The sequence below is a fragment of the Thermobia domestica genome, chromosome 2 (genome assembly GCF_964235325.1).
Source record: "Thermobia domestica chromosome 2, izTheDome1.hap1.1, whole genome shotgun sequence".
Lineage (NCBI taxonomy): Eukaryota > Metazoa > Arthropoda > Insecta > Zygentoma > Lepismatidae > Thermobia > Thermobia domestica.
In genome coordinates this window covers 86,909,094-86,928,612 of record NC_137455.1, presented here as the reverse complement: position 1 = coordinate 86,928,612, position 19,519 = coordinate 86,909,094, and the positions used below count along the sequence as shown (strand labels likewise).

The 19,519-nt window shown below is 35.4% G+C and overlaps 1 protein-coding gene across 2 annotated transcripts in view; it reads left to right on the top strand.

Moving 5' to 3' along the window:
* NFAT (nuclear factor of activated T cells 3) overlaps positions 1–19,519 on the top strand; it is a 110,119-nt gene that overhangs the window by 54,357 nt on the left and 36,243 nt on the right. For both annotated transcript variants that reach the window (XM_081743686.1, XM_081743694.1), the window contains exons 5-8: positions 1,289–1,589; positions 2,569–2,759; positions 4,244–4,425; positions 7,601–7,785. In XM_081743686.1, coding sequence (XP_081599812.1) covers positions 1,289–1,589; positions 2,569–2,759; positions 4,244–4,425; positions 7,601–7,785 — 859 coding nt within the window. The remainder of the gene's footprint in view (positions 1–1,288; positions 1,590–2,568; positions 2,760–4,243; positions 4,426–7,600; positions 7,786–19,519) is intronic.

The window sequence follows — 19,519 nt, the reverse complement described above, 5'->3', positions numbered from 1 at the left end:
TCCAGGAATAAAGGTAGCAAAACCACCTGAAACAAAATAGTAAATACGCCACTGATTACTCTGTATATATATTAAAGGCTGTCGTGCCATTGTTTATTAAAATTTTACGATCAAGTAATACTAGAAATCCTATTCTAAAAATACACTAATCACATCTATTTTCTGTAAGTTGGCCACTTTTCAATGGAACCGATGGTGGCCAACATAGACAGGTTTCACTGTACAATTTGCCATTCAGAATATGGTTCACAGTTCTCTGGGACACTGAATGTGTGGTTATCATGCATTGTATGAGAGAGTTTTCTGGAAGTTCATTTGACGTAATTCCTTTGCCGCATCTGGAATGGCAGTTAGAGGTGTGTGTGTGTGTGTGTGGGGGGGGGGGTGCTGCTTTCTGAATCCTCTTGAAAGCAAATTGTCAGAACTTGGTGATTCTTGTTCTTGTATAATTTGATGTTAACGAGTAATATTTTGCATATCATTTTGCACTCTTAACTTAATAGAGGGAAATATTTGGTTGGTATGATGTGGAGTTAGCGTCCCTTTCAGCACCGATGGATAAGTGTCGTGGCGTATTCCTCCTAAAACCAGTTCAGTTTCGGAGCAATTATACATTGTACATAATTACTTACTATATACTTAATATTATTATACCTAGGTATAATTATATAGTATATAATTAGTTATTTAAAGCAATTATACATAATTACTTTAAAAACCCATTGGGCTCTTTTATTAGAGATTCAGCTTACTAGGAATGCTGCTTGATATGTAAACTGTTGTGGTAATGGAATAAAACATGTTGCCTTGTATGACAGTGACTTTCAACGATCTTTCTTTGCTATTGAGATAGTTACCGTTAAATTATATTTCTCGTGGTTCAAGTATTTTGCTCTGTAGGCTAATGGATTTACGTAATAAAAACATAAAAGAATACTGATTAAATCTGTGAAATGGAAAGTGAAATCTGCCACCTAAAGTACATGAATAGATCACTTAAAATAAATGAACATAGAGTAGCTTATAGGATTACACTGTAATTAATATTCGAATAACTAGGTTCGCTTCTCAATGTCTGTCTAGTGATGAATTGTCTAGTCAAATAGATCTTTATTTTTCTTCATTTTTTAATTCATTTTTATACTTTATTCAAGGTAATATCTCGACTTTCCAAGCATTTTCATTCTCCACATATTTTCTAAGGGGTTTACATAACCTGAGCCTGAAATGTAAACATATGTACCAAATATACATAATTAAATAAAATGTCATCTTGTATCCTCAACAGATTTATTGGTGTCCATCATCTTCCAATTACATTACCAACTTCACTATCTCAAGTAGCGCTGCCAATGAGTAGAAGCCAGCCAAGGCGAAAGACGAATTCATGTGTGGGAGCAACAGTCCTTCCTTCTCGAAGAGGAGGAGTTCAGTCTCTTACGAGCCAACTGACTGCTCAAAGTAGAGATGGTAGAGTACAACTTCAGATACTTTCTCAACCTGAACAACAACACCGTGCACGATACCAAACTGAGGGAAGCAGAGGTGCAGTAAAAGATCGTAGTGGAAATGGCTTTCCCGTTGTTAAGGTATAATTCTTACACAATTTATTTTTGTCTTTGTTACTGCCTTTATAAATGAATTAATGCAACAGATATTGATAAAATATGTAACACTTGATAAAAATCCCGTTATAAAATGAAATTAATAAACTTAATCTCTAGTTTACTGTCCCTCTTGTGACGTACGTAAATGATGGGAATTACACATTGTTAATAATACTTAATTTGGAAGTCGTTCTGGTGCGAGGAGCATACCGAGAGCTGTTAACTCTGTCCACAAAAAACATTCAATTGAAACCAGACGTTCTTCATTTTTACAAAGTTTTCTCGATTAATCCGAATATATGTTTTCATCCTTCGAAACCACTCAAAAAGTGTCCATTCCACATATTTTCGTCAGTGCTATTCACAGCCTCCAAATAAGCAACAATGACATCATCATCAATAGGGTGGATGTGGCAACTATCTTGATTCCGTCGCGGCTCATAAGTCTAAAGTTCTAGTAACACTGTGAGCATTCGCATTGTCATAATGCAACAGCAAATGCCAAAGATCTAGGGAGGCAAACTATTGAGTACCACTCAGCATTCACTATACGCTGATTGTCTCGTGCAATTATCACAACATTTTTCTTCCAAGAGAAAGAAGATGGAATTTTTTTTTTCCTCACCGTTCCTAGCTGTCTTCACTTTCGGTGGTGGTTCTTCATTCTCGAAGCACTACACCTGGGACTGTGAAATTCTAAATTCGAAGAATAGGCAATATTCAGCATTCAGACAGTAATATAGACAATATAGAGAGAAATAGGAAAAATTGCATAAACCTCTCGAAAAGAAATTCAGGATGTTAATTTGTATCAAATCTCTTACTATATGGCATTAAGAAATAGGCATTTTGCGTAACATCCAGTCTCTAGTGATTTTAGTAAAAATGTTATTATTTATGCAATATTACAAAGTAAAACAATTTTCCGTTAATTTTAAAATGTGTTTTAAATATTTTTCAGTTGGTTGGATATAACAAGCCAACAACACTTCAGGTATTTATTGGTACAGATCTGGGAAGAGTTGCCCCACATATGTTCTATCAAGCTTGTAGAGTGAGTGGCAAGAATTCTACTCCGTGCACTGAGAAAAAAATTGAAGGCACTGTAGTTATAGAAGTTGATTTTGAACCAGCGAAGGACATGGTTATCACGTATGTACCTTTATTTATTTATTTAATGATGTACTATGTTACTTAAGAAGAAATATTTTGAAGTCTTGAAGTCTGGATGGTTGTACCAAAGTATTCGGAAAACATCTGTAAGTTATGTAACAACATTTGTAACTTCGTCTCGTTTGAAATATTTTGTAAAAGAATAAAATGATCAGACATTAAGTTTACTTCAATAAACACATTATTTGTATTTTCATTATATAAATTATTTACATGAAATTAAGGAATTATATCTTACAGATCGCGGAACCAATAGGTGAAATAACTGGAACACAAATAACATTCACCCTTTGAGAACTGGGCAGAAGTAATTACGTAGAAGCAGATGTGAAATGTTTTGTTGCTGTACAACGTATTAATGGATAATCTTATTTTCTTTACTGTGACAGTATTTTATTCAAAATATTTAACAGACACACTGAAGAATATCAGAATTAACTTATTTATTTTTGAAATTCTATTTTATGCAGAGCTGGAACAAAATTTAGTATTTTTTTTTGTAATGTTCATGGTAAATTTTTCTGTACCTTAGCATTTTTCTTTACGCATATTTTTAATATATTATTCCCAACTAGCAGCGTTCACCCCGCTTCGCTGCGGTCACCCCGGAACGCAATAAACTTTGTTACTTAGATAATTTTTACTTTTTCGCTTTCAAGTGATATGATAAAAACCATAGAAGATTGCAGTAAATGTTAACATTATATCGCCTGTCATTTATGTTAACCCGCCCCGCTTCGCTGCGGTCACCCCGGAACGCAATAAACTTTGTTACTTAGATAATTTTTACTTTTTCGCTTTCAAGTGATATGATAAAAACCATAGTAGATTGCAGTAAATGTTAACATTATATCGCCTGTCATTTATGTTAACCCGCCGAGTGACACGGTCATGCGGGTTGCATATAAATACGTTTATTTTTACCTATGATGAACTAACAAAGGATTTGTACGTTATGGACACTTGAATGGTCAATTATCTCAAGACACTGGTAATTAAAAATTAAAGTGATATGATAAAAACCATCTAGGGTCCAAATCCTAATAACCCCCCAAAAATGAAAGAAATTGGTTCAGCCGTATTAGCGTGATGAGGGAACAAAGGATTTGTGCGTTCTCTTTTATATATAAGATAACAATAATTTGAAGTTCCCAGAATATCAGTATCAGAGATATATGATAGTCAGCTTTCTATGCCTGCAACAGCAGCACTAGTATTTGGACTCATATCGTCATGAAATCTAACAATTTTGATAATTTTGTCTAATTCTTCGATATCTTTCGTAATTTTATTCTTTTCTGAATTCAAATTTAAATTCAGCGTTCTTTCTAGCTCCTTACTAAGATAACGATTTTAACCTTCCAGGTTTCAACATTTTAATTGAAGCAGTGTGACTTGCATTATATTCTAACTATACTATATACTAACTACTTATATTTATTATACTTATATTTCTTTATTAGGTGTGACTGTGTTGGCATTCTTAAAGAGCGCAATGTGGACGTGGAACATCGATTCCCTGATCAGTCAGCTACAAGAAGCAAAAAGAAGTCTACTCGTTGTCGAATGGTTTTCAGAACTACAATAACAAACGATGATGGAACCACAGAAACACTGCAGACAATCTCTCAGCCAATTGTGTGCAGTAAGTTCAATTATAGACTAAACTACTTGACAAATGTTAATTTAGATCAGTAACTATGCATTGAAACATGTATGCATTATGCATTATGTATTGACTGGCTTTGAAAAAATGCACCAGTCAATGAATATTAGTTTTTGGAAAAGTAAGAAATCGAGTCATTCGAATTAAGTCATTCATTTGAAAACAAAATATGCAGATCTTTACTGCTGCAATGCTGTGCATTTCTGATAACAGTTTTTACACAGAACAGTGGTCAGTGCATTTTTCAACAACATTGATTCAGTTTAGTCAAAGAATGTTAATAAAAGTCGCCAGCTTGTCGCTTGTTCTGGGTCCCCCACTACGTAGCAAACCTACAACTTGTTTCCATTGTTTTATACTTACAACTTCTCTGAGGACTTGTGTCAGTTGAATATTTTATTTTAAAAACACACAGTACGCAAGTCGACACAGTTCTTGGAATTATTTTATTACCAACACACACGTTATTCTCGTAGTCAGTAGTGTGGACAGAACTAGTTATAAAATTCTCTCTGTGAAACAAACTTGATTTCGCTTTCAAGAAACTCTGTAATTGATTTTTGAATGTTCTTCAAAGTAGTAGTTTTTCTTCTAAATTTTCTTATGTTAATCATTTGATGCATTTATTTTATTTACTGCGTTTAATATTTAATTTACTATTAACTGAAATATTTCGATGTTCCCTGACATCTTCCAATAGATAGGGAAACTCACTGGAATTACTATTAGCAGTGAATGCAAATGAGTTTCCTAATCTGCTGAGGAAACTGTACGACAAATTCATTAGATTATTAATTACCTAAAGACGTATAGGAAAATAAGACAAATTGAAAATACATAACCACATTATTTTCTCAGTTCGTACGTATATTCATATATATATATATATATATATATATATTAGCTATTACGCATATTAAAGATAACTTGAAGAAACATACACGAGTCTACAATTCGCACAACTCTATATTTGACGAGAATAGCTTTTTTAATTCACAGTTCAAAATTATACGTCTATTATTGCGACTCACACAATTATATATTATAAACATTTCCTTGAGAACGAATATCATCACCATAGCAACGTACTGACAAAAAATGTATTGATCAATGTACAAATATTACTTATATTATTCTTTCCTTTTTCTATTTTGTGGTTAGTGCTTCTAAATGTAGCACTACTGCCCTGATTACTATTAAATATATAACGAAATATACAACATACAACGGTATCGTTGTAAATACATGATCTTTACTTCTCGCGCTCAGAATCCCTTTTTCCTTATAATTTGTTGTGACATGTGTGATGTTGCGAGGCCATTTTAACTGAGATTCATTTTTATGGAAAACATACCAACAAATCAAACGAAAGCCACTATCCAGAAACTCAAACAAAACAATTGTTCAGTATATTCGTGTTATTTCACTGTGGGTTTGACAGAGGTTTTCTGGCAGTTTCAAAAGCTGGCGGTGCCGTTCACCAGCATGGGCTTTCCGTTAGTATTACCTTAAAGTTATTTCTGTAGTAATTTTATGAGCGATTTCCCTTTTACATAGTACACTACCAGAATCCCAAGTGTATCTAATATTATTAGTTTCAGCTTCCTCCGATGATGATGATAAAAAAAAAGTTCGCATCTTTGAATTTCGGACCAGTCATGTATACAGAATTTGAGGTTTATTACTACAATAATATTTACTAATATCATATTATTAAAGTATTTGAAGATATGTACATCCTTATTCCCACATTTGTTTAATTCCAACTGTGATAATACAGAAGGTTGTTCGCTTTATATCCAACCATTTTTGACGAATACTCACCTTAAGGGTTACCGCGCCACCATCAACGATCATGTACTATTGGACATCCAGGATTGTGGACTATCACACGGCAGCGCAGTTTCCATTGCATCAAACTCCGGCGCAGGACAGGCATGGAAATTCTGTTCCACTCCTACTTGCAAGTTTTCCATAGACGATTCAGGGTGCGCGGGCGGCGATGTTGACGTTTCAACAGTCCAAATGTGCAAAAATCCATTGGACTGGCATCTGGGCTTTTCACAGGAATGTCTTCGAACGGAATGACACGAATTCCTAATTCCTCTGCCATTTTCTGATAAAAACGTAGTGATGTTTTGGCAGTATGACTCGAAGCCTTGTCCATATGAATCAACACCTGGTTTGTGTCCATTCCATACAATTATGGGATGTTTTTCCAATAGATAGGTGTCGGAATGGATTCTTGGAATCTTGCATTCACCTGCATGTTTTTGCTCACCTTGCGTATCATCAACTTACCCTCATTACCCGAATGCTGTAACAACCATAAACCAAAGCTTTAACTGCATTGACGAGCAAAGTTGATGTGCCCCTTGCCGTCAGTGTTATAGAATGTGATCGCCCGAATGTGACCACCAGCAGTGAGATGGAAATAGGATCCATCCATTGTGACAACTTTCTTCCATTTGGAACCCGCCAGGTACTTTTCATACAGTTTCTTGCAATTCGTCTTACATTCGGCAATGTGAGGCGGTAGCAGGTGGTGTACATGGGTCTTCCACACATACTTCAACCTGAGATGCTTGCGAATTATTTTGTTCATAGTTAACGGTGCAAAGTGGAATTTGTGGCCCATATAATGTTGAATTGTATTTCCTACCCGTACATTCCCCGTAGCACTACGAATGTCACTTTGCTTGTAGCCTTTCTCCTAGCGTATCCATGGGTGAATGTTTCGCAAGGGGGAAGCCTGTTGTGTGTAACATGCCACAGTAGCTTTCGCAGTCGTCACCCCGAGTGTTAACCCATTCTCCCGACACTGTTTCACAATGCATACGTATGAAAACTTGGTATGGGAAAGGGCCATTACGTCAACCTCCCTATACCGATTGATTTTCGGCGCCATTTGATAACTCACTACCAATACTTACGTACCTACAAGGTTCGACACAACACTGCTTTCACCAGCAAACCCATACCTCCAGCAAGATACGCCAGGTGACAGCACCGAATCGAAAATGGTCGGATATACAAGGAACAACCTTCTCTATTACTCATATTGAAGTGTATATGTCTGTTTATTGCAATGTAAAATATACTACATTTTGTTGGTTTGATAAATCCTTAGTTTATATCAAATTTCATTTTACAGCACAACCACCAGGTGTTCCAGAAATATGTAAGAAATCCCTCACTTCAAGCCCGTGTATTGGTGGAACGGAGTTATTTATATTGGGAAAAAACTTTCTGAAGGACACCCGAGTAGTTTTCAAACAGACTGATATCGAACCTGTATGGGAAGAACACGTACAGCCCGATAAAGAATACTTACAGCAGGTAAGAATCCAGTTTATTTAACTGTTTTTTAATGTACTGCTACTCTTTGCTGTTCCCACAACAGAAAAATAATCTTATCTTTATATTTATACACTTCGTCACAAAACCTAGACTTCCTTCCGGAAAGTAAGTCCGAAAAAATGACCCAAGATCCTTACGAATTCCTTTCAGGTCTGGATCATTTTTCCTGCATTTTTGCCACAATCGGCGTTGGAAATTGAATGATAATATTGTAGTATGTATATGAAAATTTCGTTGTGCATAAACAAAGTAGCAATAATACAAGGTATGGTAATTTTAAGTCGCAAATTTGATAAATTATTTATGTTTTTAATCTAGAACGATTGAAGTAGGAGAAATATATAACTACAAAAAGTCTACAATGATTAACCATCTGCTTCACGCGATTTGGTAATTGTTTTACTGCATATTCAAATATCTCCAGAAAATACTTCTGTTCGGTTACCTTCTTTGGAGCGAAAACGAAGGAGTAATTTATGAAATCAGCAAGGTGACAGCAAGAATGTTTGAAAACATTCTGCTGTTTTCTGGTATAACATATAATTTATCGGACTCATTTTTTCCGTAGGAAGTTGAGAGAAAACTGGTCTTTGTTTCTAAAATAGTGGAGATTTCAAGAAACAAAGTAAAATCACATTTTCTTGTAATGTCAGTATTTCAAACTAGCAGAAAATAAACCAAACTTTAGGTGCACATAAGGCGAGTTAATTTTCTTTTTCTTTCTTTCTTTTTTTCCAAGCCAGACTCCTAAAACGATTTTTTTTTTTCAGATAAAGACTTTTGGAATTTATTTTCATTAATCTATCAACTCTGGAATTTGTGTCCAAAATAGACATACAAATACGGGAGAAGGATCTTTAAAATGGTGAATCTTTACAAAACATAAAATGATTTGTTTATTACTATCTCTGCTGCGTAAGGTTCGTGGACTTCCCGTGGACAAACACGATGAGCGTGGGTGTTCTAAGAGTTCCCTTATTTTCGTCCAGCTCATATTGACTGTCTATTTCAGCCTCAGTGCATAAGTGTCGGACGTTAAATTAAGAAAAAAATGTTCTATTTTTAAATTACACCCAAGAAAACTATTTTAAGCTAAGTTTCATTGCAGTTATATCTTTTACAAGGCAAGTAAATTTGAATATTTAAGGTGATATGGTACCCCTAACAAGCTTGAAAGTTAGCCCATTTAAAAAGCATAGGAAAGTTTTTCATTAGTTTCTTCTTTATTATTAAGGTTACAAACGTAAAAATTTGAACAAACCTAGGGGAGATACATATCTATGCCCTACTTATCTTAGATTTTGATAAAAACACAGTAATCAAGCTTCCGTCTTTAATTTTAAAAACTTGGCAACGCAGCTGTAACCCTCCCACTAAGAAATTTTCAGCTGGTGCCTGCTTTTATTGAAATGTCAGACTCCTGTGTGGATCTCTCTGTCCGTGCCTAGCGGTTGTCTTTCTGTCTGCGCTTTGTATTGGGTCTTGGGTCGTAGTTGCTTGAAATATGAATGTCAACGGATAATCACTTTGTGAGTGACAGCAGGATGGATAGCCATAGCAATACAAATATCTGCCGTGAAAAGACAACGAAAAGTAAAATATTTCTGCCAACCGAGGAAAAGATATCGTATCGGCTTTTGGCTTCAGAAATATAAGAAAAAAGAAGAAAGAAGCGCTGGAAGGAAGATTATTGTGTTTCATAATTCCATAATTATTTCTTGAGTTTCTGTACAGTGTTTGAATGTTGAATGACAAGAGGATAAATTGAACGGGTATAGATTGGTAGATAGACGTAATATATATAGATAGATATTCATATAAATACAGAAAAAGTATTTTCTAAAAATGATTATAAATTTAAAAATATAAATAGGTTGAAAAAATACATAGGACCTAACACATGAAACTGTAGTTCTTGAAAAGTATGTACATTAGTAAAAAAAAAAAAAAAAAAAAAAACCTTTAGACAGTGGCGTATTTCAAGAGATATTGTGGGAGGTTGTAACCCCTCCCATTGAGTCTTTCATTCCTATAGAAATGGGAAGATTTCATCTTTTATTTTGGATCAGCAACAATCTCTCTGTGTGGAGGAGGGACTTATACGTACGACGATACATCACAATGTTTAGAAAATGTAAATGAGTAGAGAATATACATACCCAGGCAGTGGTCCTCGTCTTCCCCAAGTGCTTGAGCACAATCCCCTCAAGGTTACCACTCTTCCCATTTACCGTTCTCCCCCTAAATTCTCCAATTTTTTAAATGACAATTACTTATTTTAAAATGTTATTCATGCTAAGTTCTTTATTGTTAGTGTTCATTAAAGCATCATTGTCGCTTAATTAAAATTCGGTTGTGCCACTTTCAATGACAAATTATGCCCCCTCCTTGAATAATAATAATAATAATAATAATAATAATAATAATAATAATAATAATAATAATAATAATAATAATAGGCGCAACCTGTGCTCTAAAACCTGACTATGGGAATCTCTGTAATCCAGAGAAGGCTAGAAAATGAAGTTTCGTTGTTTAAAATCTTCCCCAACCCCCTGAAACACCCCTCATATCAACCAAAATTTCGTTACACAGATCCCTGGGCGTAACAAAATATATTGCTTTCTTTGCATTCGGGAATATAATCACTACTCTGAATCCTTCCCCTTTTGTGTTTTGAACAATCCACAAAGTAAAAGTTCCCGGCGTACTTACTGATTAGATGGGAGATTCCCGATTGCAATACGTACATTTCGAGAGTTTCCCAGAGGAAGGTATTGTGTTGCACACTGTACCACACATTTTTTAGGTAAGGACTGTTTTGTGCAAAGAAGGAAGACTACAAACAAATGCATTCCAGTGAATTAACAAAAAAGAGAGACGGAACATCGAGACCTTGATTTGGAATCAAAAGATGTGGGAGGGTGGGACATGTCTATACGGAGATGGACAGTATCTGAGGAAGAAGTCTACATGTGTTCTACGAAACACAATACGAAGGAGATAATAATAATAATAATAATAATATACCCAACCAACGAATACTTTTGGCTACGCTTATGCCTTCAAACATAAATGGCAAACATTCTTACTATGTAATATTTGTGTATATTTAGTCTGTGTGTTTTGGATAACATGATTACATATTCAAACTCTGTCCTTTTGAAATTTATTAAAGATATATACGTATATGCAAGATACAGTGCTAAATGTTTCAGTCTCTCCATGTCTACTACCTCTTTCGACGATCCTAACAAAAGCTGGTTTCTCCTCTGAGTAAAATATGCTTTTTAATTACATGTACGTTGAAAAATAAATAAATAAATAAATAATAATACGAGGCGTGTTTTTTAAGTAAGGTCCGTTTTGCTGTAGACATTAGTAGTTCGCGCGCATACCGCAACGAGCGTGTGCGCCGTGTACCGACATGCCTCGGGAACAACTGTGCTCAGTTTCATCTCTGTAGCTGACCTGTACCGTTGTGTTCTGTGCTTTCACAATGTTTAAGACTATCAAGTCGCCCGCCGCGTGTGAGGTTCGCTCAGTGATACGTTTTTTTGTCAGCAAGAAACCTGTCTTAAACACCGCGTGCGTGGGTTTTCTCGGGGTTCTCCCGTTTCCTCCCACTTTCTTCATTCCACCAGTTCATTCATTACTCATATCACCGTCTCCTTTAGCCTAACCGGCATAACCGTGGGACGTAAAACTCAAAGATTTCATTTCATTTCAGAAACCTGTCTGCTGCAGAAATTCATCGACAGATTTGCGAAGTGTACGGTGATACTGTTATGAGTGCAAGAAAAGTGCGTAAGTGGATACGAGAATTCAAAAATAGCCGTGACAACGTCCATGATGAATACCGCTCCGGTCGCCCTTCTTTGATTACAGACAATTTGGTGGCTTCAGTTGAAGCGAAGGTTCGTGAGAACAGGCACTTCACAATAACATGTCTCTCAAACGAATTTCCTGACGTCAAGATCAGTGCTTTACAAAATCGTCTCTGAACACCTAAAGTTTAGGAAACTGTGCTTCCGTTGGGTCCCGAAACTCCTAACAGAGGACCACCAAAGATATGAGTGTGCGATGAAGTTCTTGACTCGTTATCACGAAGAAGGTGACGGCTTCTTGAGTCAGATCGTAACTGGAGACGAAACATGGGTTTCGCATATCACGCCCGAATCGAAGCAACAGGGCATGGAATGGAGACACACACACTCGTCTGTAAAGGTGAAGGCCAAACAGACTCTGTCCCAGAGCAAAATCAGGTTGAGAGGTATAATAAGTGTTTGAACAAACTTGGCAACTATGTCGAAAAATAGAGTAAAGTATGTACTTTCTGAAAATACATTTACTTTTTTGAAATAACCTTTCGTAATATAAACGATATACTGTACATAATAATATCTTGTTTAATACACTATATGATATCACACAGTATTTAAAATTGATATTACACTTTGAATTTAAAAGTAGAAAACAATGTATATTTATCCAAACTGGATTCAAAACATTCTTCATGAACATAGTCAAAGTGGTTGTCAGCCTCCTCGGATATGTCTCCTTCCGTCTTATTGTGTGTTATAGAAGAAAAATCTCGTCCAGTTCTTTACCAGGAGGTAATGTGCCTAAGATCGATGACACATTCCCGCGCTGGATGGCGATGCTGATACGTTGGAAAAGGAATGCAGTAGCTCGGGGGTCACCAGTTTTGATTGCTATTCGATGACCAACTTCATTAATTAAATTAAATCCTTCGTGACCCCAAGACCCACTGGTTTCTATTGCTACTGTTACAAACCAATATTTGTCCAATAGGTTTGAGTATTTTAGTCTTTTGTCTGATTCTCTGTGAGCGGCGACGAGACCTGCCTGAATTGAAGAATGGGGTAAGTTGGAAGGAGCAAACGTATCGGAACATGTGAAATCCCATACTAGTGCTTTTCCATTTTTCCACGGTACCAAGGTCATGCCATCAGGCCTTTTACCATCAGAGCGGCATCAGAGGTACTTATGTTCAAACGGACCTTACTTATAAAACACGCCTCGTAATACTGAAATTCTAGCTTCGAGCTAATCTAGAAGTGAGACCTATGAGGAGCCTCATCCTTACAGATTTTAAACACCCCCCTAACAAAAAGAAACACACCGTATACGCTCGTCTAATGTCCGAACATTTTTACCCAACATTTCAGGATGCGTACATTACACGGACCTTTCAGTTTGTAAATTTGAATACTGGTATTTGTACCGTGTGTGAAGTAAATAAAAGGTGTTATAGAGCAAACGAAAATACCGCAAATCAATATTGCTATACACAGTACTTAACAACATAGACCTGAATTGTTTGGCAATTTTAGAGAGACAAACATGTGCGACATTCATTTATTAGAAAAATATCTAAAATTAGGGAATGCTAGTGTGAACATTACATGAGTCTATATTTTTTTCCTACTGTACTTCCAGGAAAAGGGGAGGTGCAGACATTACACGTGAGTATACGGTAATTAATAAAATATTGAATAGTCCCGGACATGCAAAATTAAAACGTTCTAGATCTAGACAGGGGCGGACTGCCCCGGGTGAGAAGGCGTGGATTCCCGCCTGGGCCTCTTGAGTCAATAAGAAGAAAAAAAAGGAAAGAATTTTCACATACTATCACTGAAGTAGAATGAATTCTATGCGAATAGATATATATGATAGGACCCTATGATCTGACCCAAGAGAGCTCCTTTCATCGTCGATGAGGCCCGTTGCTTACGGCCATGACCACATGGTTTCTCATAATTTATTTTATCGAGTGCCTGGCTACGCTCTTCTAAGAAGTGCACCAATAACAACATGACTACAATTTAGCAGGCGAAGTTTAATGGCCTATTTTAAAAAGAATGAATCTCAAAGGGCAGAACTGCCATAACGTCATATTTATTAGGTATATTGAATGCAACCGTATGAAATTACTTAACACCTGATTACGAGGCCCTGAAGAGTCGCTGGGGCCCTTCCTAAATTTCCTAAGATAGAAGTCCCTTAAGATGATTATCAATTAATGGTATTATTTGCCTGTTTTGCTTAGTGACGGCTGTTCAGATTTTGGGTCCCCAACAAAAGATTTTGAGCCCTCTTGACAGGAACGTAATTTCAGGAAATTTAAGGGGAGGCAAAGAAAGGGGGTCTGGAGGTGCCACACATCCTCGGCGTTCCAAGGAACAGAGCCTGTGGTCGGGGGTCTAATCCCCCAGAAACTGTCGGATTTACTGGAGTATCGCACATTTGGCAAGAAGGTCCCTTACACTCATTCTGCATTTAAATACTAATGCATTAATCAAACAATGCTATAAGTTATCCGATTGTTTTAAATTCTTTTTTGTATCGTTATTCACATCAAGTCCGATATGTTAAACCAAATATTAAACTTACAAGTCAAGAAAAAACAAAGAATTGAGATTTCCATCAATGTATACGAGCGACGAAGTCATGTGAGTTAATTACTTCTCTTATATTGTATGTAGTTATGTTATTTTTTGTAATTGTAATAATTGTGAAATTGCATAGGTAGTGTAGTGTATACTATATTTTATTGCTACAAAATAGAATTGTTTATTGCGTATCTTAATCCCAATGAATCTCAGCCGCAAACAGCCCAACCCATATATATATATATATATATATATATATATATAAGGCCGGATCCAGGATTTTCTGATAGGTGCACCGGTACATTTTAACTAAATTTGATTTTTTTATTGCCTTTAGGCATCTGTGGTGTGAATGAGGAAACGCACTGGAAAACCTCTGTATCCGGTCTCGAGAACTCACGACTTTTCAAAATCGAAGTAAACGCTTTACTAACTGAACCACGGCCGATTTGTATCGGTGTAATTTGCATTATATAATTAATTTGATTTTTTAGATCAGGAATTTCTCTTATGATGGACACTTGGAAAATTATAGAAACTTGTATCATGCAAAAGAATCATCAGAATCACATGACGGCAGAAAGTTTTGGAAAGTGTTGCTATCAGCTTCTCATTTTAGGTAGTGTATATTTACAACGAGGGGGTCCACCCTCCTTCATCGTAAATATAAACTTGCTAAAATGAGAAGCTAGCAGTGAAAATAACAACACTTTCATAAGGATTCTACACGACATTAGTATCCATCATATTTCAAGTATCCACAATTAAAGAAATTTCTGATCTAAAGCAGCAAGTAAATTATATTCTTAAAATTATAATGATAAAAAGCGACCGAGGCTTAGTTGGTAAGCGTTGGCTTTCATTCGAGAAGTCGTGGGTTCCATTCCTGAGTCCAGACACTGAACATTTCCAGGCAGTTCCTCATTCACACCACAAAAAAGTCAGATATAATTCAAATGTACTGGTAACTTTTGGTGCACCCCCTTCATAAAATTCTGAATCCGGTCATACACACACACACACACACACATCTCTCTCTCTCTCTCTCTCTCTATATATATATATATATATATATATATATATATATATATATATAGAGAGAGAGAGAGAGAGAGAGAGAGAGGGCCCCCCATGATTAATCCCCGCCTGGGTTCTTTATGTCCCAGTCCGCCACTGGATGTAGATAGTGTAGAAGTGGCCATGTGGACAGACAACAAAGAACGAAAGTGATTTAAAAAAAGTAAGGCTCAGGAATTTTGTCCATATGCTATTTAACTTGATCATATTTCCCTAAAAAAAATTATTCATGTAAGTATCTTTCAATTATTTCAGAAGAGAGGGTTTTGACCACGCTTCCAAAGGGTAATTTTGTCCTAGATTGATTCCAACGATATATTTTTTTTTTTTTTCTATAATCTTTCCCAAAGATCACAAACTAACATCTTTCTATGTTATTTTGCGGAAATGGTAAAGTGATATGTGACAACTTCTCTTTCAGGATTTCGAAGAATGAAAAGAAAGAAAAAAAAGAGAGAGGGAGAGAGATGAAAAAAGGTTTTTGTTGTACCGCGGTTTATGAGTCATCTGATCGGAACAACTTGAGCGAGACCGAGAACTAAACTTGTCGCTCGACTCGGGCGGGAAGGAAAAATTATACCGTCGCAGGGAGTTCAGGTCTCACTGTTGCCATATTTTCAGTCAAAGACGGAAGCTTAATTTTTTTTCTTTCTTCCCAAAATCAAAGATAAGTAGGGCGTAGATATATATCTCCTCTAGGTTTGTTTAAATTTTTACGTTTGTAACCTTAATAATAAAGAAGAAACTAATGAAAAACTTTCCTATGTTTTTTAAATGGACTAACTTTCAAGGTTGCTAGGGGTACTAGATCACCTTAAGGTGCAAGAATAATGCTAATGTTTCATTACATTAAAATAATCCTTACGCATTGTAAAGTAATTGTATCCGACGATTTAAGAGAGAGAAGATTCTTGTAACGGCATTTCTTAGTAGAATTTCAGTAGCTTATGTTTATGATATTTACGTTCAGTTCGCACTTAACGATTCTACCTGTCGATAAAAACAAACAAGAAATTTTGCACTTTTGTTTCTCTCTTTTTTAAAGGTAGACCAATGGTAACGTCTATAGTTGCTTTCATACTTAACAGCTACCTTTACTTGTTTAATTGACGTAAACTGATGTATCTATATCATTTTATATTGCACAACTTAACGCAGTGTATATTGCTGTATGTATCCAAAATATAATTTCCAACCCTGGGATCATCCGAACACTGTAACATTCTTTTTCTGCCATGAAATTATCTTATACGATACCGGAATATTGTACTAATCTCATCATAACATGAATTTGCATGGTATATGGAGTAAATCTTTGAAAGTAGCTTCAGAAAAGTTGGAATTGTACACTTCATTCCAGTTCTTCAGCAAGCACTAGCAAGGAAGGAAAAACGCTCAGTGATAAAATAGTCGAACAGTATGTAGCGTGGGAAGTACGAGAATTGTAAAACCCAAGGTCGGTAGTTCGAATCTTCCTAACGACCTGCGGTTTTTAATAGAAAAACAAGCAAAGGAAGAGGATATTAAAAGTTGACAGAAGTCAGAAAAAAATTATAATGATGTAATCTGCACCAAGAAACATGTGCTTCATGCCAAAAGAATCTTCTTCGAACATCAGGAATCAACAAAGTTGACTACTTTGTAGGTTTGATTGCCTTAAGTTGTACCATAACAAGGAAAGCCGTAGCAAGGTGCTGTAGATGGAGTTGTTAACTATTGAGTGAAAAACACACCGAATCACAATGGATGTAACACTTTGTTACAATCTTTCCTTTTTTAGGTTTTCATTGCTACCCCTTTTTTTTATTCCTTTTCTTTTTACTTAAAATCTATTATAAATTTTTAATCTAATCAAAACTGCGCTAAAACCTTCTTTTCATCTTTTAGTCCTCATTCCATATCGATATTTTAATTATTAAATGTGAAAATCGCCGCTGTAATAAAATGAAAGAAAATCTCTCTTATAATATAGAAGAAGAAGAAGGCCGCCAGGCTAACCATCCTCCTTCGATTCCAGTACGGGTATATAAAATTTTCAGTTTAGAACACAGAAATCAAAATAATGAAATAATTTTCTTCGAATCAAGTCTCTAGGGTTCAGTTGGGTAGCAACTGACTCAGGCAAGGAATGACGAGGAGGAAGGTTACAAGGATGTGTGCACAAAAGATGAAAAAAACATTTTTTTATTGCTTTATTTGCTGTTAAACTTGGTGGCTGTGTTTGCTTAATGAAATTACTTTTTTTGTTTGTTATTTGAAAAGTATTACTTACAAGTAGAAAATGCACTTAAATAAAATCATATTGTTCTATAAACAATAATGTAAAAGAATAAGCTTTTAAACGATTGAAATATATTTTAGATTAAACACTTTGAAATATAATATATAATGTATATACAGATTGTTAATGAACTAGACTGACAAACTGTAAGAGGAGATTCCTTATAGAAAAATAAGACAAAAATAAGAGAGAATAAAGACCTGTGGTGAAAAGTGCATAGTTTCAGAGCTAGGGCTATCTAAAATCGTCAAAAAGCAAAATTTCAACACGCGCTATTTCGAATTCGAGAAACCAGAGTGTGGCGGTCTATATCAGAAAAAAAAAAAAAAAAGTCATATATACGCAATCCAAAAATTGCATATTTCATCAATCTAATGGGTGTGCAAGGGATTCTCTACAGGGTATAATTCCGACATGCTCTGATTTTAAGGTAGGTCCACAGTAGGCAAAAAGCAAGTCTTTGACAGCAGTAGACGCGGAATATTTCGGCGGGAAGTCGGCTGCATCCATACATGAGGCATGAATATTTGTTACAATAAAATACAGATTCTTTATTTCATATATATATATATATATATATATATATATATATATATATATAGAATTCGAACTCATGCTAAAATAAGCAGTTCTGTAGAATTCTGTGATGCTAACCACCAAACCACGAAAGAAAGACTTCGGGAGTGCTCCTACTGTGTGTATCTACCTTTCTTGGTGAGCATGTCCTTTTCAAGTTTAAATCGTCCGATATCGTCCAGTATGCTAGGTTTTGATTTTTATCTATATATCACTTACTTATGTACTTTGTAAATTGTTATGATTGTATTCTATATACCAATTATATACTTACTTGGCAGCATCGTGAAGATGATATATTGCTCTTGTAAGACTGCGCATTTTTCTCTGTGTCAGAATGCGCGGGAAAATAATAGTTTCTTCGTAAGCACAGATTCAGGGACCTAAGCATCTAGGTTCAATTTTTAGACTTAGTCTCTAGAAGACAATCTAGGTTTTAGTTACCAGAAGTATGTAATTTACCCTGATGAAATTAATAACAATACTAAAGTCGTTATTTTGCGATAGACACTATGATCAATTTACGGATTGCAGTGATTGTTATAAATTAGTTTTAAATTCATTATTATGTAAAATTTTTACTAGACAAAAGAGAAATCGTCGCCACTCACACACCAAAAGAGGCACATGATAAGCATTTTCGCTACACTTCATCAGAAAAGAGAGGGACGAAACATGAAGAAGTGAAAGGATGTTCAAAGGAACAGAAAAATAGTTGTGACGCATAGGGGCACGTCTTGTCTGTTCTCAGACGGTGCCGTGCACCTGGCCATTTCACAGTCAATTGTATGTTTAATTTTTCTTTCTTTCCTTCCTACTTATTTACTCCCTATCTCAGTGTTTCCCAACCGGTGTGCCGCGGCACACTGGTGTGCCGCGAGGAAATCGAAACAAAATTATTAATTCTATATCAATCAAATTGCAAGACATAGGGAAAAACGTGTATTTGTATTTCAAATTACTATGAATTTACAATTTTATGTTTCATACTGTGTTACTTTTCTGTACATTTTTAATGTTGAAAAAATATTTGTTATCATTGTTATGACCATTACTGCTTCTTTATTGTTGCAGACTATTTCGTAACTTGCAATTTTAAGATATCATTCAATCCTTTCGACAAAACAAACATGCATACAAAATGCCTACATTTGTGTTTTAAAAGTAAAAGAATTTTTTTCGATCGTTCGTTATTTAGTGATCTTCTTTCTTTGTGAAAGGTTGGATACAGTTTTTGAAAAAAGAATTGTATTTTTAAAAACCTGAGAACTATATTTCATTACAATTGTTTTCTATTTTTAAATTAGAATGAAAAATAAGCATAATGATTTACCACGGGGTAAAGCCAGTGATCGGGTTTTTT